The sequence below is a fragment of the Cheilinus undulatus genome, linkage group 13 (genome assembly GCF_018320785.1).
Source record: "Cheilinus undulatus linkage group 13, ASM1832078v1, whole genome shotgun sequence".
In the NCBI taxonomy this organism is placed as follows: Eukaryota; Metazoa; Chordata; class Actinopteri; order Labriformes; family Labridae; genus Cheilinus; species Cheilinus undulatus.
The window spans coordinates 28051552-28078005 of NC_054877.1; the positions used below are offsets into that span (position 1 = coordinate 28051552).

The following is a 26454-nucleotide window of genomic DNA, read 5'->3' on the forward strand; positions in this document are numbered from 1 at the left end:
TGTAATGCAAAGAAAGAAAAAGAGCTGAACAACGTCTGATAGAAAGTGCTAAGAACCTAATATTCTTTTATTTTATTTTCACTAACATTTTGTATAATTCCTCTTCTCCTTCAACAATAGATTTACAAAATGATAAAACCTAACAACACTTTCTCAAAATAGCAAACTAATTGAATACCCAGTAAATAAATAACATATTTTCAAGCAGATTTTCTAGCAACACCAAGGGCCAAGAGAGTACTCTAAGCATTTAATGACCATCCACATCATTCATTATCAGAGCAGACGATACAACAAAAGGACTAATCAGCAGGTGCACACACACAAACCCACACACACAAACAGAGCAGCCAGTTATTTGTGCATCTATAGCTGCAGAAACAAACTATTTTGTGACATGCATATTTGTTTTCATATCAACAGGGTCCAGAGGGTAAAGTGGGGGGTTGTTCTGTGTCTCTGTCTGCATGCTGCAGCACTGCAGGCCTCAACGTTACATTCCCTTGCATAGATTCTTGTGTTGTGGAATGGACTGAAATCATTCCCCTGTTGATTCCTTTGAAAACTAAAACCCATTAAAGTGGAATGGTTGGAAAAGCATCAGATGTTGAAGACCCTGGATCCACTTTGAAAGACAGCAGAGGGGTTTGGAGGGAGCTTGGTCCTCACCAGATGTTCCTGAGATGGAGGGAGAAAGAGTCAGGTATAACAGCAGTTATTTAAGAGATCACAGAGATGAGACCTGAGAAGCAGCTGTGTGTGCCTACACTGGAGCTGTGAAATGAGAGGAGACTGGTTGGGCTGTGCCGTCAGGAAGCATTAGGACTGCTGTCTGAGTGCCAGCAGACAGGACCATGCTGCTGTTGCCTGCCTAGTGTGGCTCTACTCTGCTGATGGCAGCTCCTCTCAAAGGCTGACCAGAATATTTGCCATCAAATAAGTCCTGAAACACATTATTTCTTAACCCTTCCCTATGCTTATTATATCCTGCTTGTTTTATATTGCTGCCTTTGTAGAAAACTTGGTGAATTGAAGTTTCAAAAATGCTATTAATAAAGTTTATTACTATCAAGTATACCAAGAAGTCCCAAACCAAGCCTCTGAAATAAAGTTTATCTAAATTGATTTACAACACTATCCTGTAGTATCCATTTATAAATATGATGGCTGTCTAAAGATGACATTTTTAATTACCAGAGCAGACACCCATATACTGAGGCTATAGTCCTCAACACAATGGTTGCGAAATTGATTCCTGTTCTCTCGGCATGTTTGGTACATGTCATCTCCCACTCTCTCTCCCCATATTCCCTGTCTCTCTCTTCAGCTGACCTATCCAATAAAGGCAAAAAGCCAAAAATAAATACAAAAATTAACCTGAAAGAAAAAAACTAAGTGTTCTTGAATTCCGATTTGGATAAAGACCTGCTTTTATGTGTTAACTGAAGATTATGGCATGTCTTCAACCACAGAAAAAAAGAACTTGTTATGGATTGAAAAGAAAATAAGTGAAGCATAAAAAGTTCAATGTTTGATAACATGGTGTAGATGACTTTTGAATAGTCCACTCCACTGATCTGTCTGTGAGTTTTTTAACGTGAAATGAGACATAAAGGAGCAGTGGTAGACTTATTTTATATCATCGTGGCTGCAGGGGCTAAACTAAAGTGAAGACAAAAGGATACTCGAAGGAACTCAGAGAAAAGATTATTGAAAAGTATATGTCAGGAGATGGACATCAAAAACTTCCAAGGCACTGAACACCAATTCAGTTAAATCCATCACTATGAAATCATGTAAATCTTCCTAGATCAGACTGTCCTCACAAACTGAGTGGCCATGAGAGAAGGAGACTAATGACAGACACACCTATGACTACTCTGAAGGAGTTACAAGCTTCAGCAGCTGAGATGAGAGAAAAGCTTCTTACAACAGTTGCCCGGGTTCTTCACCAGTCAAAGCTTTGTGGAGGAGTGGCAAAGAAAAAGCCACAGTTTTTCACATTTTTCTAAGGTTAACTCTATCAGGAAAAAGTGTTAAGGTTTCATATTCGTATTATTTTTGTGACTTTGCTTCTAAAACAAGACAGAAAAGTGTTCAACTGTTCATCATACTATTTACTTGTTACAGGTTACAAGCCACCAAAGCAACCAACAGGCTGTTATTTCAATTACAACAGTGTTGATAAATATAATCATATAAAGGATCAGGAGAGCAGAGAGAGAGTTGGTGATTGTCCATATCCTGTCCAAAGCTTCTCCTGATGATGGGACCGAATGAGGAAATAAATGAACAAAAGGTTATAATCCGTTGTTTCATTTAACTTTTTCCTTTTATATTTCCCTTATAGAACTATTTTACATTGGCAGTGCTGATATTCAGTATCCTCACTCTCTTTTGTTCGATATTTAGGTCTAAACCTGTAAACTTTAGTAAAGTCTAAGGATGGCTTTTGTGAAATGAAAAAAAAGGTAAATGATGATTAATCCCACTGCATTATCTTTATTTGTGGTGTGGTTTCAGTATATTCACCTTAAGGCCTGACTTTTTGTTGATCTGGAGGATTTTTGGTCGTACCTGCACAATGTGTGTATGTGAGGTGTGTATTGCTTCCCTTCTGTAAGGCTTTTTCAGCTCTTGCGCATAAATGTGGAGAGTGGCAGCTTTCATCAGATAAACAGAGCATAAGCCTGTAGAGATTGACTCTTTGCTGTCCCAGCAGCTCTTTGGATGCCACTGTACAGCGCTGTGGGTGGCAAGGGGGGCAGTACATGTTGTTCAGAGTCAGATTGGTGTGAGTGTATTTGTCCCCCTCCCACTTACACACACACTGACAGACACACACTTTCACGCTTTTTTGCTCTGTGTAACAGCCAGGTCTGCCTCTCTCCTAAATTAGATTGGTGCCAAAGAAGACTGCAACCTGGTGCAACATCACATCACACTTTAACGGATAATCCATCAACCCCTCCCCCATTTCGCTCTCTCGTTCTCTATCACCCACCGTATCTCATTCCTCTCTTTGTCTATTTTCCCTCAACCGTCTTCCGTCTTCTTTGTGCTTAATTAAATCCTCTCCTCTGCCAGTCAGGCCGACTTGGCACAGCTTTTTATTCCTCTGTAGTCTCGGTCAGCGTGGGAAAAGGGAAGAGGTCCAAGTGATAGAAAAAAGGGGGAGAAAGCCTGGCTTAGGGAATTTAGGCAAAGGGGGAATAAAAAAAAGTGGGGAGACAGAGAAAATAAGCAGATTGCGGGGCTAAGGTAGAAACTGAAGGGTCACTTTTGATACTTTTGAGTGATGAAAGAAGGAGCAGCATTTGTAAAATGAGTTTATGTGTTAACAGCATTTACCTTTAGCATACAGTTTATGGGCCAGTGGACCCCTTGATAAAGACATGCAGGCTTTCCATCCCTCAGACATATTTTGCATCTTTGTGGTAGTTTGTGTCTCTCTCTGGTTCTTTGGTGCATCTTTGAGTCCCTTCATTGCCATTTTATGTGTCTATTTTGATGTTTTTTTTTTTTTTTTTGCATCTCTTTGTAACCACTAAACTTATATTTATAGTCATTTTGTATCCTAGTAGCCATTTTAAATTCTTTTATCAACCGTTGGCACTTTTTCAGTGATTCTTTCTCTTCAAAGATATCATTGCTTCTCTTCATTGTCTGTTTATGTGTCTTTGTAGTTGTTTTCTGTCTCCTCCTGGCAACGTTCCTACCTTTTCAGTACTTTGGCATCCTTTTACAGCCATTTACTTCTTTTCATAAGTTTTTGCATCTACCTGTCTTCTTGTGTCTGAGTGGTGGATTTATAAATCTGCAAAGTCATACCCACTTTTGTTCCTATAAAGACATCAGAGCATCTTTTTTGTCTTTTTTGGTATTTGTAGCTGTTCTGCATTTCTGCAGAGCCATTTTGTTTCCTTTAACAGTGATATAGTGATATAGTGTCTCTTTATAGACACTTTTGCATCTACAGAATTGTGCAAAAGTTTTAGGCAGGATTGAGCCAATAAACTGAGGCTAAAGTAAGACAAAAATGTGGTGCATAAGCTGCCGGAGGGCCCCATCAAGCTGAAAGGAGGGTTGACAAAACCCCAGTCATGCTCTGGATGTCTTTTCATATTACAAGAGGCATGGGAAAATAATTTGTTGAAAAAATCCACAACTTAAGGGTGGAGTAAGGGGTGAATGTATAGAGTAAGCACCGTCCGGGTGAGGAGTGGTGTTGCCTCAAGCCCCTGGTCGTCATGTGGATGTCACAAGGGCCCAAAAACCACTAGCTGTCTCAAAGCACATCACCAGGTGTGAAAAGCCCAGACAAAAGAGATACCATTGAGCTTCGCCTTGGCTGCTAAGCTTAACTAGTTCTGTTACACTTTCTGTCATTATGTGTCTATGGTCCTTTTTAGTAATTTTTAGTCTCTTCATTGTCATATTTAATTTCTGCAGCCATTTGTAAATCCCTTTCTTTTCCCAAAAGACTCTGACGCTGTTGTTCAGCATCTCCCTGGTTGCTTTTGGGCTTTTTTGTAGTGGTTTAGTATCTTTTGTCTTTAGTCTACTTATAGCCATTTACATTTTTTGGGTCATTTTTTCATGTCTATTTAGTCATGCTCATCTATAGTTGTACCTCTTTGCAACCCTTTTACCACTATATCACTGTCTTGATTTTCTTTTTGTTGTTCTTTTGTCTCTTTTTGGTTGTCTTGCATTATTCTCAGGGAGTTTAACAGTCCCCTCCATAATGATACTAACAAGGAGACTACTAATAACCTTCTGACTTCTGAGGACCCTTCAGGACCCTGGGTGAATAAGGAGAAAAAGGATGACAGAGACAGAAAGGGAAAGTGGTTTTAAAATGCGCTGTCCTGGGTGCAGCTTTTCAGTCTTTTTCATGCAGTTTAAATCAACTCTATCCCTCTGCTGTGCATCTAATACACATACACAGCGCTGTTATACATTTTATTCAGAACTTAAGCAGGGTTGCCCATGAGCTCCGACAGCACAATCCCAAATCTCAGGAGGGCTGCTGCCTCTAAGCCGATGATAAAAACAACCAAGAATTTGCCATGGCAAGACTTTCCTGCTGAGGTTTCTATGCAGCATGCTGAATCTATTTCCATTCAGCTGTTTTTGTCCCACTCATCCCTGAGACACACTACGGATTATATCCTCACAAATCTGTTTGCCTTGCATTGGGTTTCAGGTTTTAACACAGGGTTCATTCTCTCATCTGACAGCTTGCAAAATAACCTCTCAAAAGGGATGTGTTCAATTAGGACGCAAGAGTTGAATGAGTTCAAGAGCACACGGCATGTTCTCTCAGCGTGTTCTAATCAGTCAATTGTCTGCTGCGTGTCATACAATTAGAGACATCTCTTATCTGTTGAGATGGATTTTATCTCTCAGAGGTGGGGGGCATACAATTTGGCAGATTGATTTGAGTAATAATGAGAATTTCATGGCTGCTGGACTCCTTTATCATCAGGAGCAGATTTTGATTCCAGCAGCTTATTTGGGACTTAAGCGTTAAATCTTTTAATGAATAGATAGAGACGCTCTGCACTAAATGAGAATGCATCATCATCTGCAGCGTTTTTGGTTCTTCACAGCTTAAACCGTGGATGCCCTCGAAGACAAATTCCAGCAAAGTGTCATGACCCTCCCAGTGTAAGAGATACAGGAGTGGGATGTGTAATACTCAGCCAGACACCTCTGCAGGGGGGCTGGTGAGTCAGTAATGAGTTGGCAGAGAGTGGGAGGACCGAGGTGGATTATCTAAGACAGACTTGATCTGATGCCAGGTTGGTGTGTGTCGCACTGACAGATTGTGGTATAGCTGGAAAAAAAACCTGCACCGTGAAAATGAAGATGTGAGTGAGTCTCACTGCATCACATCCCTTCTTAATGTGCTGTGAACTCTCACTCCATCTGGGTCGAAGCTATTAATAGACTGTGTCCCACCAGTGACATCTCTGACTTGACCTCCATCACAGCCGCAGTCCAAAGGTTACATTTCTCGTGCACCTATTGTAAAGCCTCAGAAGTTTCAGGACTGAGGGGAAAAATAAGATCTTATGGAATTTTACAGTCTAAGCTCTGCAGTGCTTGAAAATATATCATCAAAATGTTGCATGATTTGATATATGACTATTAATAAGTTTCAGTCTTCGAGATGCATCAATTGAAAATTTTAATTTTAATCTCCATCATTAATGTCAAAGTCCTCTGAAATGGTTTAATACATACTAGATCATGCAATGTTTAATTATTAAACCCTTGAAGTAGGGAATTTGCTCCATTCATCCATTCATTTTCTATACCCCTTATCCTGTTGGGGGTCACGGGGTGCTGGAGCCTTTCCCAGCTGTCATTGGGTGAGAGGCAGGGTACACCCTGAACTGGTTGCCAGTCAATCGCAGTCCATCTATAACTGAACACATCATTTGAACAGTTTTAAATTCTAACAGGAAGGAATTGATTTTTTGATTCATTCATTAGTCAAAAAATCGTTGCACTGTAAAATACTGAATTATGGAAAAACTGGAACTCGAAGGGAAGGTGGGAAATAAACCTGTGTTAATTTTTTTGCTTAAAAGTTGATCTATTGTGGTGTACTGAAAAATGCTGGGACCACTACTAAAGCATTGACGAAACATTTAGAATGCACAATAGCTGCTAGAGATTGGTATCAGCATATAATGGCTAATATAATGCAGATATTAAATTGTTTGCATGTATTTCCAGATGATATATTGGCCATACAGATCAGTAGAGTGTACGGTTGTGCATTGTAAAATAGAATTAATGAGCCTACCTCAGCTGTTTTAGGGATCAAATAAGAAAATTGTTTTTTCATCCTCATTCCTTAGACTCTAAAGTGGTCAAGCACTGATGTTTTAAGTGTGAGCTACAGCTAGTTTAATTTTTCCACTTGAGAAGAATGGGAATTTTGTGTTATTTTAAGCACTTTTTCAGGATTTTCTCTGGAAAGTACCCTTTGTTAAACCTATTCTTTAAAATAAAAATACATTGTATTTTGAAATTAAAAGCTCCATTAAAAGAGCCAATTTTTGATTTAGTGCATTAGGTCACTCACTGTCTGTTAGTACTTTTTATAGCACTCAAAAATGGAGATACAGCTTGGTTTGACTCTTAGTGTTAAAAATACATTTTGAATTGCAAAGAAATCACATTTAGTCTTTTATTACTGAAACATTGATTTTCGCAGTTGGTTGTTTGCAGATGATGTAATATGTGGAACTCCCCTTGGGGGGCAAGTGGTGATTTCTGCATAGAGACACTATCGAAAAGGCCACATTTTGAGCTGTTTATGAATATGTGGAGAATTTGAAGTGAAAAAAAATTTCTTGAACTACTTTTGTGTCTTGAAAGTAGTGAAGTACTCAGGAAAAAAATAAAATGTAGAAAAAAAAACCTGGAGAAATGGCAGCAGGCAGGAATTAAAGTGCAAAAAGCCTGGACAAGCATCCCATAATGCTGGTGTATGGTCTGTTTCCATAAAGCAGTTCAGACACTACAGGATTTTAAGCCTGATTTTAGGCAAGATTTGCTTCCCCTGACGATCACTGGGGCGTATCCCAAGTGGAGCCTCATCGAAAACAATTATTTGTTTGAATAATCTGCATGTGTGTGGTGTCAGCACGATTGTTTTACTGCCCCAAATCCCGTCGTAGCCTCCTAGACCCTGAATCGTAAATATCAAACATGTATGATTCTAGGCTGAGTGCCTCTGACGGAGCACCCACAACAACCACTGAGAGCGAGCAGACGGGATAGCGTCACCAGATGGATCATATGTACTTTCACCACTCACAACCATAAACATAACTGTACCTTCATTTCAACCAGAACTTCAGCCTGAGTCTTTCCCTTATTTTACGATTTTTGCTGCACTTATAACACATTCTGGGGCAGCCTGTTGTGGAGGGACAGCAAGAGTGTATCAACAGACATCTGTGTTTTTTTGTTTGTTTTTTTTTTCTGAAGACATGTGGTCAGGCAAGTTCGTTGGCAGGTTGGTAGGTGTGCCGTCTCCAGTGATCTGACAGTCTGGTTGAGTTGTCTAATGTGTGCATTCAGAGGATTAAAGATGCAAAATCATTAGAAATTTTCCCTATGTCTGTGGTCTCCCCCGACTTTAAAATTGTTTCAGATTTGAAAATTGTCTAGTGTGTGACCGGCCTTAAGAGATCCAGATCATTTGGCTCATTAAAGTTGGTTGTTTGGCTCCCAAATGGCTCATCATTTGGTTACAGTTTGGCTCTTTGAAAGTGGGTTAAACAACCGCAAACGACTGGGGAAAGGAAACTGGCACTCAAACGGGAGCTAGCTACTTTAGTTACATTAAAGAGCCATTTGATAGATCAGACTTTTTCGTATGTGACATAGGGGTGCACGGTATATGCGGCAGACGGTATAAATGATATAAATTTGGCCTACGGTAGAGATTTGGACTCTCCCGACCAATCGCGATAATGCTTGTTAATGACGTCATCGTATCTGCCTCAGTGTGGGTTAGCAGGCAAAAACACGTGTTTTTCCTCTAAAAGTCTGACAGCTGTACCACAGCTAAGTCAGTGTGCTGTCTCTGTCGGCCTGCCTGGGGCTGTAACACAAGCGAAGTGCTGCTTTGGCTGGTCTCAGAGCCTAGCGCTGCAGCTCGTCCTCATAAATCGGCATAAACAACCGTTTAAAAGTCTATTTTAACTTATGACTTTCTTTTCTAAGTCCACAGTGAGTCAAAGATCCAAGCTGCAATGTTAAATGAGGTCAGAAAAGCTGCTGTAAACTAGCCATTTTCCCTGGTACAGCAGCCAAAGCTAAGCTAACTCAATGCTAAACACAATACTTCCGTCAAGCTCTTCAAAATAAAAGTCTGCAGCTGTTATTTTTCTGAAACGCTTTTAATGTGAACGCCTTCACTAGGAAACATGTTCAAGTCATTAGCAGCTTAACACACCTTATCAAGTTAGAGATGAAATGCAAAACTTGGAGTGCAGTTAGACAGAAGTAAACCTATATGTTTTAAAAAAATAAAACATGTTTTCTGTGTTCCTGTACTTAGAGATAAATTGAGTATGCCATCAAAGGTTTGTTGTGATGGGAGAAGGGGGTTAATAACACTTTAATATGGATTAAAAGACATTATTTCTTTTTAATTTTGTAATACTGATATAATACCGTTATCGTCAAAGGCAAAAAAAATACCGTGATATGATTTTTAGGCCATATCGCCCAGGCCTAATGTGACATATCCCTCGGTCGCTTTCAATCAATATCAGTAGCAACTTAAGGACTTTGGAACTATAAGCATATTGAATATTGCCAAAAATCAGATATTGAGCATCCAAACTCAATATTCCTAAGGTTCCTTCCTCATAAAAGAAGCTTTGAATCATGTAAAATGTAGTCTATTATCCCACTGGGTCAAGACGTCCAGCTGCAATATTTCAGCTTAATTCCCGACTGAACCTGCACAGCCTGCACACGTAAGTAGGCAAGAGGAGGATGATTGAAGGGTTACACAATTTTTTGGCCAATTGCAACCACATCCAGAAGTGCTGCACGCTGCAAACTCGGCTGATCTAGATAGCCAGTTGAAGGGTGTGTGCACTACGACAGCTGTCTGTTATTGCTTTTGCTTTTTGCTTTTTATATATTCTAGCTTTGACTCTCACAACAGCATGGACTTCAGATTTATCTGTTTTCCACCTTTGACAGAAATATTAGCATATTGGATATTGCCAAAATTCCAAAATTGTGCATCCCTACTAAACATTCCCAATGTTCAATCACCAAAAAACACCCATGGCATCAGTGTCTTCAATGAAACAAAACTACATTGTTTTACTTTCTCTGATACCTTTCAGAATGAGGTTTATCAGGGCAGCTACTACTGCTACACAGTGTTAAAACAGATAAACTAGCCTGGCTCGGCTCAGATTGGCCTGGCCCAGCTCTCTACTGGCAGATGGCACAGAGGCCTTTCAGGTAGGGAAGAGGGATGCCACTAAACCTCTGGAGATTTCCAGAACCCATCCCGATTTCTGTCACGCTTAGTCTGACCTGAGCATCAGCTATCAGGGATGGGGCAGGGGAAAAGAGGAGGGGAGGGGGGTTGTCCCATCATCCCACATTAATCTGGAACAACCTCTGCTTCCTGAGTAAATCCTGTCACCTTATTGCCGTCAGCATCTTTTCAACCACGCTGTGCAGCTGGTTCACGTCTTTCTGGCTCATTAAAAATCTGGGACAAAATATAGAGATGTGAGGATTGAGGTGATTCCTTAACTATGTCAGTTTGCCCCTGGCTTTATAAGGAGACATTTGTTTTCTTGACATCATAACAAATAAATAGAGTGCATTGAATTGTATTTTTAGTTATGTCTTGAGTGTTAAGTTTTTCTTTCTTCAGCTAATATTTTAATATTTTAAGCTTCAACCCTTGGATAAAACTTTCAGTTAATTTTCAGTTCAGTTAACTTTGCTAGTAAAGTAACTCTAGGAATGGTTGTCTTTGCACTGTTTTAAGTTTCCCAGTAGTGTTTCAATATCTATTTGGAAAGTGTTTAGTGGCGCATGAGCTTTCTTTCAAAGAGAAAGTCACTGTACAGTGAAGCAAAAGCCTAACTATAGTTGATATTGAGAACAAAGTTTTACAAGAAAGAAGATGTAGTTGAGAAAAGGAATACATGGAGTATTTCAATACTGAAACGCAGAGTATGTCTAGAAAGTTGTTGTTTTTGTGTATGTAAATTGATCCACTCTCTGATGACCCCATATATGAATGAATTATTCAATTAATTAAATGACTATGATGATTAAGTAATCAAATGTATAGAATAGCCAAGATCAAATATTATAGCAAGACATCCTTAAATATATTGTTACAGGCTTTTTTGATTGTTTTTTACTGCTGAAAAAATCAACCATGTTTGGTAGAGCTACCAAATTCCTTTTTTGTTCCCATCAAGCCTGCTGTATTCAGGTCAGACTGATGAGTGTAGCACCAGCAGAGTGTTATCTAATGCAGCACACAGCTTGTTTCTAACAGCTGGGTCACTTTGAGCTGCTTAGAGAGCACAATGCTGTATCACTTCTCTGAGGCGTCCCAACAGCAACAAGCCCACAGGGAGACGACTGAGGATGAGTTCAAAGAGGAGCAAGCTGCAATTTAAACCTGCAACTCCTCTGATGAACTCAGTGAACCCACAGCTGTGTCTGAAATCTGGAAAACATGACAAACTATGTTGCATCCCATGCTTACCTCTCCTCTGGTCATCACACTGAGCTCGGTCCTCTCAGGCAGGACGCCCTGCTGGAAGCCGGTGGGGGTTTGTGAACTGCAGGCCTGCAGGGCAGCGGGGATGGGAGGTGGGACAGCAGCAGGTTGTATATTTGTGCTAGCAGACGGGATGATTTGCTCCCCCTGATTCAGACCCATAGACCTGCTGTGAAAGTCCCCGCTGTAGGCAGCCTGGTAGCTGGTCTCACGTGGGACCTCGGTGGCCTCTGTACCAGGGCTGGAGTACTGGGCTGGAGGGGTTTTCCTAGCACTTTTGGCTGGTTTCGCCCCCGTCCACGGCCTGTACTCTTGCCTAGAGGAGAGGAGATGAGTCAGAGGGTGGACAGAGGCCATGTGGACTACATTCAGTGTCAGCTAAAAGGTCATAGCAGGAGGTTTTTGAGGCAATTCCTTTGATGAGTTGAGATGGTAACCAAGGGCTAGTGATAAAGTTTTATTAGTGGTGTTTGAATACACTGAATACAATGTACACTGCCTATATTCACCCCCTTTGACCACCTACCCTTTTATTGATTTATCTATCATGGTCAATACAGTTTTTTTTGTTTGTTTGTTTTTTTGAAAGAAATAAATTACAAAAGCAAAAAAAATGACATCAAAGTGAAAACAGATTTCTTCATAGGAATGTCAATCAAACAAATGTTGTAAGGTAAAATAAGAGACTGCATAAATATTCACCACATTTGAAGTGACTGACTTAATCCATCAGAGTCCAGCCAACTGGTACTAGTAGTCTCACAATCAGTGTAATGGGGATCACCTGAGTCCAATAAATGTGTCTCAAGGGATTGTAGCATAAAGACGCCTGTGTCTGGAGTGTCCAGTCACTGGTTAATCTGTATTCATGGCTACCATTTCACCGTGAAGATAAAAGAATGCTCCAAGGAACTCAGAGAAAAGATTATTGAAAAGTACAAGTCATGGGATAGATACAGAAAAATTCAGAGGCACTAAACCTCCCATAGAGGTCAGTTAAATCATCATCAAGAAACTGAAGGATTATGGCTTTTTGGTCCACAGACAAGTTGCTATGTTTGTTGGACACCAAACAATGCACTTCACCACAAACACACCATCCCCACTGTGCAGCACAGTGGTAGCAGCATCATACTGTGGGGATGCTTCTCGGCAGCCGGCCCTGGGAGGCGTGTAAAGGTAGAGGATAGCATGCGGCAAAATAGACGAAAATCCTGGAGGACAATCTTATTCAGTCTGCAAGAGGACTACAGCTTGGGAGAAGATTTATTTCCATATGAAACCTGACAGAGCCTGAGCAGACTGAAATTATTTAAGCAGTCACATATTTTACCTTACATATTTTCATTTAATTGACTTTGCATTGTAAAAATTTGTTTTCACTATGGCATTAAAGAGTGTATTTTTTAATCAAAAAAGCCTAATTATATTGATCAAAATGTTTTTAAAAAATCAATAAAAGCGTAAAGCATCCAAGGGGGGCAAACCTTTTCATAGGCACTGTATGTAGGCTATACAGAAATAGCTAAATGTGACTTTAAAGGGAATACAGTATGTGAGGGACCAAAAAATGATGTGAAATTTGTGTACGGTTATCAGAACAGTGGTTGGTTAGCTACTTTCTCTGAATACTCAAGTCGAATTGAAGGAACTGATAAAGAGAGCACAGAAAGAGAAAAGGGTAAAGAGATTTAGCTAACTGTTAAGGATTTAAATCAGTAGTCCATCTTTTAAATTGACAACAAGCTAAATGTTTGCGAACCTTGCCAAATCAAAATCATTTAAATCATTTTCAGACATTCATTCAATATCTCATTCGAACACGAAATTTCAAAGAGAATTATTGATGACCTTTACTTTCCATGCAGGCTTTCTGGGTCAACCCTGGAAGCCAATGAACTATTAATAAAAACGCAGCTGAATAGGCGTTAAAGGGGGCCTATAGTTTCCAAAAAGCCTCCACGTGTCCTAACAGTTCCATACAGCTGCCAAAGCAGGTCAAAAGAGGCACATCCTACCTGTAGGAGCTAGTTTTTCTCTCCTCCGTCACCTGCTGCTCCCCCCACCTCTGCCCTTTGCCCCGCTCCTCTCTCTCCCCAGGGTGGTAACTGTTCACCGGGCTGTCCGGAACACTGTCCGCCCTGCTGCCCCCGTTACTAATCCAGGGGAAGTTCTCCTTACGGGGAATTGGCCAAGGTTTGAAATCCTGCTTGTATTGTGTGACGCTGGGGAAAGGCACTCCGGGAGGGTGGTAGTCCTCCCGGGGCTTGTAACTGGGCTCCTTCCGTGCCCGGAAAGATCCCCTGTTCCCTGCTCCATCTGCGGGCGCGTGTGGGGAGCCGGTGGCTGCACGCTGCTCCGGGGTTGAGTAGTTATTCCCGGGCGCGCGCTCCGAGGCGGAAACCTGTTTGGTGACAGACCGCACCTCCTGCTCAGCGATGTCCGAGTAGTTCTGGATGGTGAGCGGGACGGACAAGTCCGATTTGTCGAACTGGTTCCAGAAGCGAGCCAAGCAGCACACTCTGCTGATACACGGCCAAGCCATTACCCCCCACTAACACTTTCACCAGTGGAGGAGGGAAGAAAAAAATAAAACAAACAAACAAACAAAAAAAAAAAGAACAGAAAAAGAAGAAGAAAACGGAAAAGATCAAAGGTTACATTCAGACAGAGTATTGTCCGTGTGTGGGAGAAAACAGAGTCCAGGAGGAGTCCATGTCAGCAGCAGAGGAGTGCCGGCAGAGATGAACTGGGTCTGTCGGGGACCGTCATTGAATATTCCTCTCACGTGGTCTCTGATAGTGCCTCCACTATGCAGAGGAATCCGTGGCAAATTATTCTCCGCATCTCTAGCCTTATCCCAACCCTTTGCATCATCCGATACCTTTTTATTTTCTCCTCTAAATCCAGCCCTGCGTGGAAAAAAACACTTCATCAAATGTTTAATGGCTTCTCCAGTTGAACTCACAAATAATACTCCTCAACTGTTAACACTACTGCTGAGGAGTTACATAATGATGCAGTGTCAAACGTACAGCAGGATGTAAAGTGTAGGTTTGTGCTCTGAGTTATCAGTTTGAGGGTTGTGTGGAGAAGATATTCTTGGTTTCTCTCTACATTTTCTGTGGCCACTCTTAATCATGTGCGTCAAAAACCAAGGAGGTCACTGGGTTTACTAAAACGTGTTGTCAATGAAACTCAAATTAAATGCTTCCCTTGTCTGAAATGAAATCAAATAGGAAAGTTTATAAAATCACATCATCATATAAGGAATTAAGAAAATACATCATGGCAGAAAATATATGGGTTCACAGAAAACATTGTGACATCATCAAGGCCCATATAGGGGGGTAAAGGGGAGAGCTGTCCAAGTTAAGAAGTGATAATGATATTCTATTTTTAGCCTGAATAATAAAACACTCTTATCAAAGCAACAAGAAATACACTGTTGTTAATGCTCTTGTACAATATAGCTTTTTTCAGAATGTAACCCTTTTTCTTAACAAAGAATGACCTTTTTACTGGTGATGCTAATAATGTGGATGGGCACACTGAATTAAATGATCATGAAAGTAATGCCAAACTTAATAGCTAGGCCATAATGTGTACACACATCAGGATGCCCAAAAATTAAGTAATGGAAAATTAATGGAAAAGAATTCAGTCATTTTAAAAAGAGCTAAAAATGAGTGATAAGTGGCAAATTGGGGTAAAGTTGCAGAATGGGCCAAAAGCAGGGAAAAGGTTGCAAAAATGGGTTAAAAGTGGCAAAAGTGGGTAAAAAAAAATTAAAAATAGGGTCACAAACTGGCAAAAATGGATAAAAGTGGCAATGGAAGTGGAAAAAATGGGCAAGAGAAGGGAAAAATGGGTTAAATGTGTTTTCTATAAGTGGCAAAAGTGGTTAAAAATTGTCAAAAGAAAGTGGCAAAAATGGGCAGAAAAGTTACTTGAAAAGGGCAAAAATTGATTAAAAGTTGCAGAGTTCCAAAAAAGTGGCAAAAGTGGGTTTAAAGTGGCACAGCAGGGTGAAAAACAACAATGATTGCAAAAGGAAGTGGCAGAAAAGACAAAAGAGCAAAAATGGGTTAAATGTGACAAAAAAAAGTTGTTTTTTTTTCAAAAAGTGGCACAATGGGTGAAAAACAGCAATAAATCAGTTTAATGTGGCAAAAAGAAGTGGAAAAACGGGTGGGAAAGTGGGTGGAATGGGTTGAAAAGTACCAGGACTACATGATTTTAAATAATATCAACACCAGAATCCAATATTAGCTTGGCACACTTCTCAGCTCCAAAATGAGCTAACAGTGAGCACGCCAGCACTACTGCAACTGATACTGCACACATTCATTGATACTATCAACTAGGGGGCCGGCCTGCTCCCTGGTTTTTCAGGGGCTCAGGCAATTCTGTGGGCAGGCCTGGACGTCATTAGCAAGTACTAACAAATAAAGGCTAGATTCATTTCAGCTTCTACTTTGCCGTCAAGGTTCTGAGTGACATCAGCCATTTACAGAAGGCGGCTTTAAAAGCCGATTCATGGTTGCTGGGTCTCTATATTTTAGCCAACCTCGTAACAGATGAGGAGGTGGAGTTGAGGCAGCATCTACCATGCCCTGTCACATCAGCCCTAATTATGCATAACTCATAGTCTTTTAAAAACAAAATCAGGAAAGTTAGATGTATGAAACTCATCACAGCATAAAGACGAGCTATTCATACCAAGATTGCTTTTTAAACCAGGCTGTAAACATGTTCCTTTTTTCCTGTAAAATCTACATTTTAATATGGGGTGTGTATTTAACTTCTTGTGCTTCTGCAGCTGCCTGGGAGTGGACATTTGGAAAGCATTTAATTTTTCTTTTTACTCTCCCTCACTGGCTTCATTTTCAAACAATGAGGGATGATTAATTTGTGAAAGATTTAACAAGAAATAATCTCAGAGGCCCTTTTTCAAACATGAAAATGGCTTTATTTTTGTAGCACAGAGCAAAAGAATGATCCCACATTTCATCCCAAAACAGCTGTTGTATTTGACTTTGGGTAAATTCACACCTTGTCTTAAACAACCTGGTTGGAGATCGCTATTCTCCTGTAGCGACTGCATGTTAAGGAAGGATCATCAACAGTAGCTACTCAGGACTTGAGTAAAACTTAAAAAATACTTTTTAAATTTTACTTGAGTAGATTTATAGTCCAGTACTTTTACTTTTACTTCAGTAAACTTAAAGTAACTGTACTTTTAATTGAGTAAAATAATCTGGTACTTTTTTCCATTTCTGCTATCTATCTATTTACGCTGCTTTCGACTTTTGAATGGCAAAAGTTATTTTCAAAAATGTCCACGGGGGAGTCAAGTCACACTTAAACCATAGACTGTAGAAAGAATTGGACAAAGCTTGTGTGACATCAGCCGTCTGCTTACAATAGGCAGACTCAAACAGCTCTTGAAGCCAATCCATACTGAAATCGCTGTCTCAACCGATCTTTGGATCAACCAACCGCCTGCCCAATAAGCTCGACTTCCTGTCAGCTAGCTAGCTAGCATTCTGGTTGACAAAAATTAAATAAGACGCCCCAATCAGTCTGCAGTGAGGTTTTTCCTAAATATAATCGAAACAATTGTGGTACAAAAAAATTCACCCCCTGCACAGTGAGAGGACATGAAGACATTAGCTAATGAGACACATTCCTACAGCCGGCCTCAAGTGGGCACTCACTGTATTGCAATTTTTTGCTCTTCTGCATTGGCTTCTTTTTTCAGGACTGGAGGTTGCTGCTTGACTTAAACTGAAAGTTCCCCATGCTCTCATTGGCTACCACAACATGACAGCTAATGTTAGCAATGCCTAGCATAAGCTATAGGTAGTTTTAGCTAGGTTTCAGTGTTGTTAGCTTAGAACTGGTAAACTGCTGTTAGCCATTGTAACTTTGTACTTTGTAACTGAACAAACTCTCCCCAGCAATGTCCCTCAGTTTTTAAAGGTCTTTTCATTTGAAGATCATTTAAGAAACAATAAAATTCTATTTTTTTTCAACCCACATTTAATTGGCAAAAGTCAGGGTGTTTTTTAAGTTGTTGGTCTGTCCGTCAAGACTATTCTTGTGTATCTCAAGAATGAGGGATTTTCTTCAACTGTAACACAAATGTCCACTCAGAGATTAAATAATCAGACTCTTGAGACTGCAGATAAAAGGTCAATATTATTGGATCTGTTGTTTACCACTTACTTGTAAATGTGATATCTCAAGAATGCTTGGGGTATTTTTCTCCAGAACACAAATGTCCACCTCAAGGATGAATGAAATACATAATGTTTACTTTGCAGAGGCATATACAAATGAGTATTTTATGAGTTGAAGCAGGAAGTGGTGTAACTTTGTCACGATATAAAGAAGATTTTAACACTCCAGAATAAATCCTGAGTGTTAATATACCTAAACCAGAGGTTGGCAGGTCATTCTCTCATGTGACTTTCTCCAAATGGATAAAAACTTTGTGGTGAAAGCCCAGTTTCCCAAGTTAACCAGTCTGAACTACTTTTGTGCTCTCTTTGGAATTTATCATCATCAAACAGACAAGGAAATGAAGGAAAATGAAAAATATATAACACTCCAAAGCCTGACACTGTGTGAAAATCATATCTTAGCACTCTGAGCCACTGGATGATCCTGAAAATTATGTAGTCTGCCTTTCCTGTGGCATTAGGAATGGCTGAGACAACTCTGAAGCACTCTGGCTCCTCTGAGATAAATGATTATTTGTTCATAATGGAGGATTGGCAGGAAAAAGACTGCAAACATAAAAGTTCCCACTTGCCAAGTTTATGAGGAGAATTACAGTTCAGTGAGTGTGAAATGGAGGGATATGCATAAAGTTGACAGAATGGCATTTGATGCACCAAAAGCAGAAGAAACTTCCCCATGAGCTGTGCACAGAGAGGGCCAGATTAGGCTCTCACGGCGAAGCAGCGCAACAGCCAGGAAAGAGAAAGATGAATGGGAACTTGCAGCAAATAAATCTTCACAGTAAGTTAAACTTTAACATCAGGATCTCTATGTGCTCTTATCCACAACATTGTGATTTCATTTTGTTTGTACACAGATGGGGTCATGTGATGTGATTTCCACTTTAATAAATGACAACAGGCACAGATGACTTTGTGAAGATGGATAATAAGGAAGGATGACTCATTAGATGATCATCAAATTTTGATTGCTGTTTATTAACACTAGCCAGTAAAATAAATCCCCTCAAACTAGCGATGTGATACTGCCATCTGCAGGGGACAATGTGATATTGCTGTACAGTGAATTCTGTAACCTCATAACCTGGGATATGTATATTTAGTGCATGTCCAGTGAGTCAAATTGGAGGGTTTTTAAAAAAACACAAGATCCTTTTTAATCAAGCTTGAGTAAAATTTAAAAAATATATCTAGAAAGAAAAACTACTCAATCTGCCCAAAGTCAAAATCCTGTTTTTCATGCAGATATAGAATCAGACAAATCTAGTGGGGTAGTAGTGGCTCAGTCTGAGAGAGACTGTCCTGTTCAAATATCTGAACAGACCATGTACACTGTAAAACTGAACAAGTGGAAAATACTCAAAATTTTTGTTGGAACCAATTATATCAAAGTTAAAGGTTGGTGGAACATATTTTTTGAGCAATCCATGATTAGTATAAAACAGCATTTGGTCAGCAACAGATACTTAGCCATATTTAGTTCTACCAACTAATTTTTTAATGAAATTTTTACAAAATAATAACAAAAATGCACACACCACATTAGAAAGTCTTGCACCATCATGTTCAGTATCCTCCACTGTGAGCTGCAATTACTCCCCATAGGGAGGACTTTCCTTACTGGGTCAGTAAATTCACTCATGGTGCAAAAGTGTCTAACGCCAGAAGGCATTCTGGGAAAATTTTGCAGATAAGGAGACGATTGTCAAGTAATTTCAAAATGATTTAAAAAAATGTTTTTTTTAAAAACAACTACAACACCTAAAACACAAAATGTGTTCTACTGACTAAGGATAAGAATTGAGCTAAAATATTTACATTTAGATTTTAAGTTCACTCAACTTTCTCATAACAACCTGAACTGCCAGTTCTAGCAGTGAAATACTAAATAGCAAACTTGGATTCAGAAAATGCACTTTCATACAATTCAGTTCATTTTGTGTTTAATGAGTTAGTTGGTCCCCACAGGTGGGACTTTTCTAACTGTGTCAATAACTTTACACATGGTGCAAAAGTTTCTACTGCCCAAAGACATTATGGGAAAACTCTGCAGATTAAGGGATGATTTTTGAATAATTTAAGTACCATAACAAAAAAGTTGAAAAACATTTACCTTTTTTGTTTTACATTGTATGAAATTTTGATTTTTTCGGTTTACTTCCTGAGCAGTGCTCAAATGCCATTAAACAAGGGAATTAACTCCCAACATACAGCAGGGCACCATCGGTTTTCTTATTGACAAAGTTTTTTATATGTCAAGGTAACAAAAACTCTACCTATCTGTCAATAAGAAAACACAGAAAAACATTTTTCAGTTTGTGAAAAAGTAACTTATTAGTGTAAGTAGCTCAGTCTGTATGGACTTGGATTTGACACTGCTTTGTTGCCGATTCATCATGACCCAGTTGGACCAAGTCTGGATATTGGTCCGTAGATGGAAAGGTGCAGTTCCTGAATTCTGCTAAGGGGCCCTTTAGCAAGGCACTACACCCCCAAACGCTCAGGCAGTGTAACTCTGTGAGCAGCAGCCCTCACTCTGACATCACTCCATTAGTGTGTGTTTTACACACACTAATGGATTATCCCCTTGAGGGATAAACCAGGTAACTTAACATGCCAGACATTCTTACATTCTTCCAATGTAACATGACATAGTGAGTCTACAAAACATCTGGCACTCTCTTTTGGAAAAACATGGCATGCCCCTGCATCACTGTCAGGCTTCAAGAACTGTCAACTAGTCAAATTAATGTACAACTTTGAACATATGTTCAGTGATTTCTACAAAACCTGCAGGGTTTTTCTGTTTTTTACACTTACTTGAAAATAAAGTTGCCTATGAACACTATCTTGACTGCCATCTTTTCACACACTGAACATGTTGGCTTTTATTGCAGTGCTCTGCAGTACAGACACTGTTTGCTCTCACTGCTCTATTGTTTACATACTTGCTGCATTTAAATGACATATACTATAGTCATTTCTATTTAAAAAGCATATCATTCTCCCTTGTTACATAGACTATGGCCTCATACATGTCATTGGCAATGGACTTGCTATGAGGAGCAAAACCATAAACAAAAGCAAACAAAAAATGAAATAAATAAATTAAAAAAATGTACCTACAGGAATTTATAATAATCTAAAAATCTTTGCTTTCTGGACCACAGGTTTTTCCAAAGTGAGTTCAGATATTTAAGATGGACTCAACTGATCCCGGAGAAAACTTAAACAATTAAGACTGTTTTTTGTTTTCACTGACAACCTGTTGAACCAATAAATAAAAGAAAAGGTTAAAAGACATTGAATATAAGAATGAAAAGGAGATGCATAAAATGATCATAGAGACATTAAAAGAGATAAGCTTTCAAATCAGGTGAGTCCTATGCTGTCCAGGTTTCACAAAAGAATCAGTGTTTTCACTAAACTTCTGCTGCGCGTCAAACACTATTCCCAGGGACTCACAAGAGTTAACTATGTTGACTTCTTCACCGTGGATAATGCTGGCCTGGGGTTTAAAGTAGGTCTTTCTAGAGTTGATGTCAAGTAATCCCGAATAAAGCATAGTGCCACGCTTCAGTGTCTCATTTCGCTGTAAATAACTTGCAGGCACTTGGACAATGTCTCAGTGAACAAGTCAAAGGTCATACACATGTGCTATCAAACATTTCACTTTTTACTCTTCCCTTATTTCCTTTGCAATCCAAATAAAACCCCCCTTTGCATGGTTTGGTTAAATGCATGCCACAATCTTTGATCCTCAAGGGACCTTTTTTCTTACTAAATAAAGCAGGTTTGTATCGAAACAGGAACTCAGACACTCTTAGTTTAATACTGTAAAAATTCTAAATGAAAATTGAAAATGCTAAATAGAGGAATTTCAAAATGGGGCTAACTACAGAGATTCAGGGATCAATGGAGGTTAAGGGAAATTAGGCACCGCTCCTCTCATGTCTAATACCATCCCAGCAGTGAAGCATAGAGGTGGCAGCATCATACTGTTGGGGTGTTTTTCAGCAGCGCTCAGGACCTCAAACTGGGCTGAAGCTTCACCCCTCAGTAGTAGTTTAATCTGAGCCCTGGCCTAGGCCCTATCAAAAATCCCTGGAGGGATCTGGAATTGGCTGTCCACTGATGGTCCCCATCCAACCTGATTAAGCTTGGGTGGGTTGCCGAAAAAGAATGGCAGAAAATTCCCCAACCCAGCAAAGCTAGTTGAGTCATTTTCAAAGATGAAGGTGCTTCAACTAAGTGCTGACTGAAGAGTCTGTAAACAAATGTCAATGTGGTATTTTAGTTTTTTTTATCTTTATTAAATTAGCAAAAAAAATTTAAAATTCTGTTTCCACTCTTTTATGGAGTACTGGGTGTAGAATAATTAGGGGAAAAAAGACTTTAAATGACTGTAACACCAGGCTACAACATAAACAGAAATGAAAAAAGTATAGGGGTTTAAATACTTTCTGAATGCACTCAGAGAACACTTTATCTGCATTCTGTTGAACTAGCAAATAAGCATTTTAGGTAACGCCAGAAGAACAGACACTGTCATGTAACTTAAAAATGTTCATTGCTTTTGTTGTTGATGTTTTGTATGTTCAGTCAGTACATTTCGATTAACAAATAAAGGCACAAAATACTTCCAACAGCACACATGGAAGTTTCACCTTCAACACAAACATAAAAACAATAAAGGATTAGACTAATCGAAAAGGTGTAGGCTGAAGCTCATGCTTATTATGCCTACCCTTTTACAAAGTAACTTCAGCTGGGCCAATCATAGATTTCATGTTTAGTTACATTATGTCTTCTGCACAAACAAGCAAACTTTCAACTATCTTACAAAATAAATGATTAAGTAAGAGAAAGTCCCATAACAATAATTCAGTCTTATTTTTCAAGACTGTTCATCATACCTGATCTTTGTATTTTTCTAACATTTTGTTTTTAAATATGTTTCTAAATAAGAAAAGTGAATTGCAATTTTTAAATCTGATCACAGCTGTTCCACAAGTTCACCCCTCTAACAGAAACACGTCTCTGCTTTGTATTTGTTCTTGCCTTGTTTTTTTTTTTTATAAATTACTCGTTCCTCTCAGTTCGTATGGACTTACTCTGACTTCAAACAGCCTCTGAATACCACAGCACACTTGGTTATTACGCACTTTGTACATTAGCTGTGTTGTTTTCAAATCAACTAAATCATTAAATTTAAGAGCATTTAAATTAATAAACAGTTTGATTCTTTTGGGATTGTGGGGAAGCCAGGGCTCGAATGTACTACTCTACAGTTCACATTTACTCTCTCTGTCTTGTGTAAACTTAGTTAGGAATAGTGACTTGAGGAGACTAGCCACCATTCAAAGTGAATTATATAGAATTTGTGTTTTACTATTGTGTTAAAGGTTCCATAAAGAAAATCTCGGAACCATTTAACATTTTTATTAACACATATTCCTGCACACGCCCTTCCTGCATGGCTCTAAATGTCTGGTCTCGTACGCCCTCCAGAGGTAAAAGTATGAAATAAAAGACACTGTGATGCTGGTGCCATTACTTGTCATAAGAAATGTGTGAAAATGCAATGATGAGAGCTTAAATGACACACAAGTACTCTCAGAATTACTTGATATTACAAAATTTCATACAAGATTTTGTCTTTTTGAAGTTCTAAGTCAGGAGTATATTCCATAGTTCTAATCATATAGCTGTTTCAGTACAAACGCCAGTTTAAAATAAAAGTTGGGACGTATATAAATATTAAAAAGAATGCAGTGATTTGCACATCCCTTTTTAACCTTTTGTTAAACACAGCAACCCCGGCCCCCTGCTACATTTACAAAGCCTTTGTCAAAATAAATTTAACTTAAAGTGTTTGTATGTCAGCATGGCAATATTTGCCCTTTTTTTTAATGTCTCCAGTTTCATTTCAGATAACTGGTCACCTTATCAGACGTCTGATGACGACCTTTCTGTCATCGTCACAAACGGATGTTACTTGACGTCCAAGAGGAAACGACGTCTCACGTATCTAAAATATATTAATCAATTGTTTCATTCACTCGTAGGCTATCTCTCCATTCATCCCTGGTAGGAGGGACTAGTGATCCGCTTGAATACAGCCCGAGTGTTTCCGAGACGTGGATGGCATGGCACTTTAATGCAGTGAAACTAAGACACGTGTGTGTTTCTGATCACCGATCTTCCCTCTGACGACTCCACAGCCACTCGAGTTGGCGAGGATATTGTAAGTGGGCATCATACGAATGTTGGTTTCAATTACCTGTCTTTTAAGACCGCGTCACGGTCTGAAATCTTACTAGATTCTTTACCAATGGTTACAGTTGATGTGGATTGTATTCAGCATGCCCCTTCCCGCATGCGCTGTATTGTCATAGCTGCTACAGGGGTGGTTCAAGACCGCTACTCAACTATGAACATTTACTTTACTGTGTTCAACACGTGTGAAATTTACAATTGTAAATTGTAAACCGTCAAAACTTAACGCCAGCTTTCAAATATACTATGATGCCATCTCTGTTAACGGCAGAGAATTCATGGCAGCATTGTCTTCATTTCTTAAACTCGCTAACATCCAGCTAGCCGCGCAAGCAGCTATGTTCTTTTTATAGCTGCTAACAGTTTAATTGCGTCAAGTATAAGGCAACAGCCATTCCTTCTACAGTCTATGGCAACAGCACGCAGTCGTGGATAATAAGTAGAGCTTTCAGGTCAATTACAGGGACACAACAACAGGTTAAAGGTAAACAAAGTGGTTTCTGTTGGAGCAATAGCTCGTCAGCTCCATTCTAAACACCTCCCGACCGTTAGCGGCAGCAGTGTACCCAGTAAGATCATTGTGACGAGAGATTTTAACAACATGGAGAGACGTACTGGTGATTTTGCATGTAAAGACATTTTGGCAAAAATTCTGTGATTTCATTCACGATAAAACAGATCAACATTTGGTACTACAATGGAAGAATGTAATGTTTGGATTCATGGAAAACGGTGCAAAGGATTACAACTGTGTTATTATGATCCATATTATAATTACATTGGCCAAATTCTATATTCTTAGGTGTAAATTTTCAGGCAAAAGACCACATTTCAATGCAGTTTTAATGAGTTCAAACAATATATGAATTCCATCAAAAAGCAATTAAAATTGTGTCAGCTTGTAATATGTTTAAAATCTGTATATGGACTTTCATTCTCCTCCAGCATGTAATGTTTACTTGTACTTAATATTTACACAAATTTATGCAACTGTATGCATTAAGTAGACAACTGTATACATCATTTTTTTTTTGCTATTTGTACAATTTTATATTGTATTTGAAAAAGTGCAATAAAGTTTGTTTAAAAAAAAAAACAAAACTAATGATATTGCATTCTTAGCTTTTTACATGATAAGTAGTCATCTATAAAACAAGGAATTAAGCTCTGTATCTGGTTGAATGCATTTAAAATATATTGACATTGAGGATAAGTAGTGAAAGCAGCTGTTAAACTTCTGAAAAACATGTAGTGTCATGATTTGGCGAGCTAGCCAAGTGCCTTGTTTTATAAATTGTGCAACAAAAAACCCTACTCTTCTATTTTTCTCCTTTATCCTACTCTGTTCTTTCCTTTTCTCCCCTCTCATAATAAAAACGAGGGAGTAGTGGGAGGTAGAGCCTCAGCCCAGACCAGCAAGTGTGAGTGCTAGCTCCAGTCAGAGCACCTAACCCTAGCCCTGCCTCCCCCACCCTCTTACTAAACTCACTCTTCACACTTTCTCTCTCTCTATTAGTTTCAAATGTCAATATGAGGAGTAGTTATCTTTTTTGTAGTTGCAATTATGAGATGTGTATCTTGCACTATGAAGCCAGTGCTTGGAGGAGATGGCCCTGGGATGTTGGAGATAATGGAGCTGGACAGAGAGAGGGACTTGGATGTCTCTAAACTTTTTAACAGATAAAGGAAGTCTCAAATTTGGGCAGTATTGACATAACAACAGACCCACAGTAGATCTAACTTGATAAAGTGTTGGGGGAGAATAGCAGTTGGAGGCAAAAGCTTTTTCCTAAATTGTTACAGTTTTACTTTCCTCTTGACCAATAAAATGAGCTGTATACATGAAAAATGCAGTAGTTTTTAGGAGCAGAGCTTGATCAGAATATGAATTCATATTAGAGCTAGTTTAATCATTTCAGTCATGTATGCAGTTAAATGTTTTATTCTAACACATTGTTTTCTTGATCACATATGCAGAGGAAACAGAGAATATGGACTACCTGCCTGATGACAACTCCAGGTACAAAGATGTTGACTACTGGGATGAAAGATACAAAACTGAGCAGTGTTATGACTGGCTAGGGAGCTTCTCCAAATTCCAGCACCTTCTGCAGAAGCATGTCAACAAGAAAGACTCGATTCTGATACTAGGTAAGTTAATCTAGTTTATTCTTCTGATTTCATCTTCTATTTGGTTTGAAGCCTTTTTGTTGTATGTTCTCACCAAACGATTCTGGATGAACAAAAAACTTGGCACAGCCTGTATTATCTAGCATCATGTAGAACATGTGTGCCCATTTAGACAGGGTCTTAGTAGATAATAAGCTCCTCCTAAGTCACTTTCACTGTCAGCTGGTGTCACAAGAAAATATGCCTGCCTCCATTTGTCACTCTGAGTGTCCGGTTCAATCATAGGTAGCCAGTTCTGTTATTAGTAACTCTTTTACCACTTTATGTCATTTTAGTAGGCCAGTTTATAAAACAGCCCTTTTGGTTGGTGATGGGAAAGGAGCAATAACTTTAAACTCTAAAGTCAAATCCCTACCCGTACAACTGTATATCTACAACTTTCCACAAGGTGTCACTATAGTCTTAGAAAAGGAAGCCAGTTCTCGTGCA

At 39.2% G+C, this 26454-nt stretch overlaps 2 protein-coding genes across 2 annotated transcripts in view; one reads left to right on the plus strand and one right to left on the minus strand.

Annotated features, from left to right (window-relative positions):
• Positions 1–14040, minus strand: map6d1 (MAP6 domain containing 1). The gene is made up of 3 exons (XM_041804115.1): positions 13327–14040; positions 11294–11624; positions 1–678 (listed from the first exon to the last, which is right to left on the minus strand). Exons 1-3 carry the CDS (start codon positions 13851–13853, stop codon positions 601–603), a joined length of 936 nt encoding a protein of 311 aa, XP_041660049.1. The 5' UTR covers positions 13854–14040; the 3' UTR covers positions 1–600.
• Positions 14041–23576: 9536 nt separating this feature from the next.
• ece2a (endothelin converting enzyme 2a) overlaps positions 23577–26454 on the plus strand; it is a 126040-nt gene continuing 123162 nt past the window's right edge. The window contains exons 1-2 of the mRNA XM_041802342.1: positions 23577–23803; positions 25813–25986. Of these exons, the coding sequence (XP_041658276.1) occupies positions 25827–25986 (160 nt within the window). The 5' untranslated portion in view covers positions 23577–23803; positions 25813–25826. The remainder of the gene's footprint in view (positions 23804–25812; positions 25987–26454) is intronic.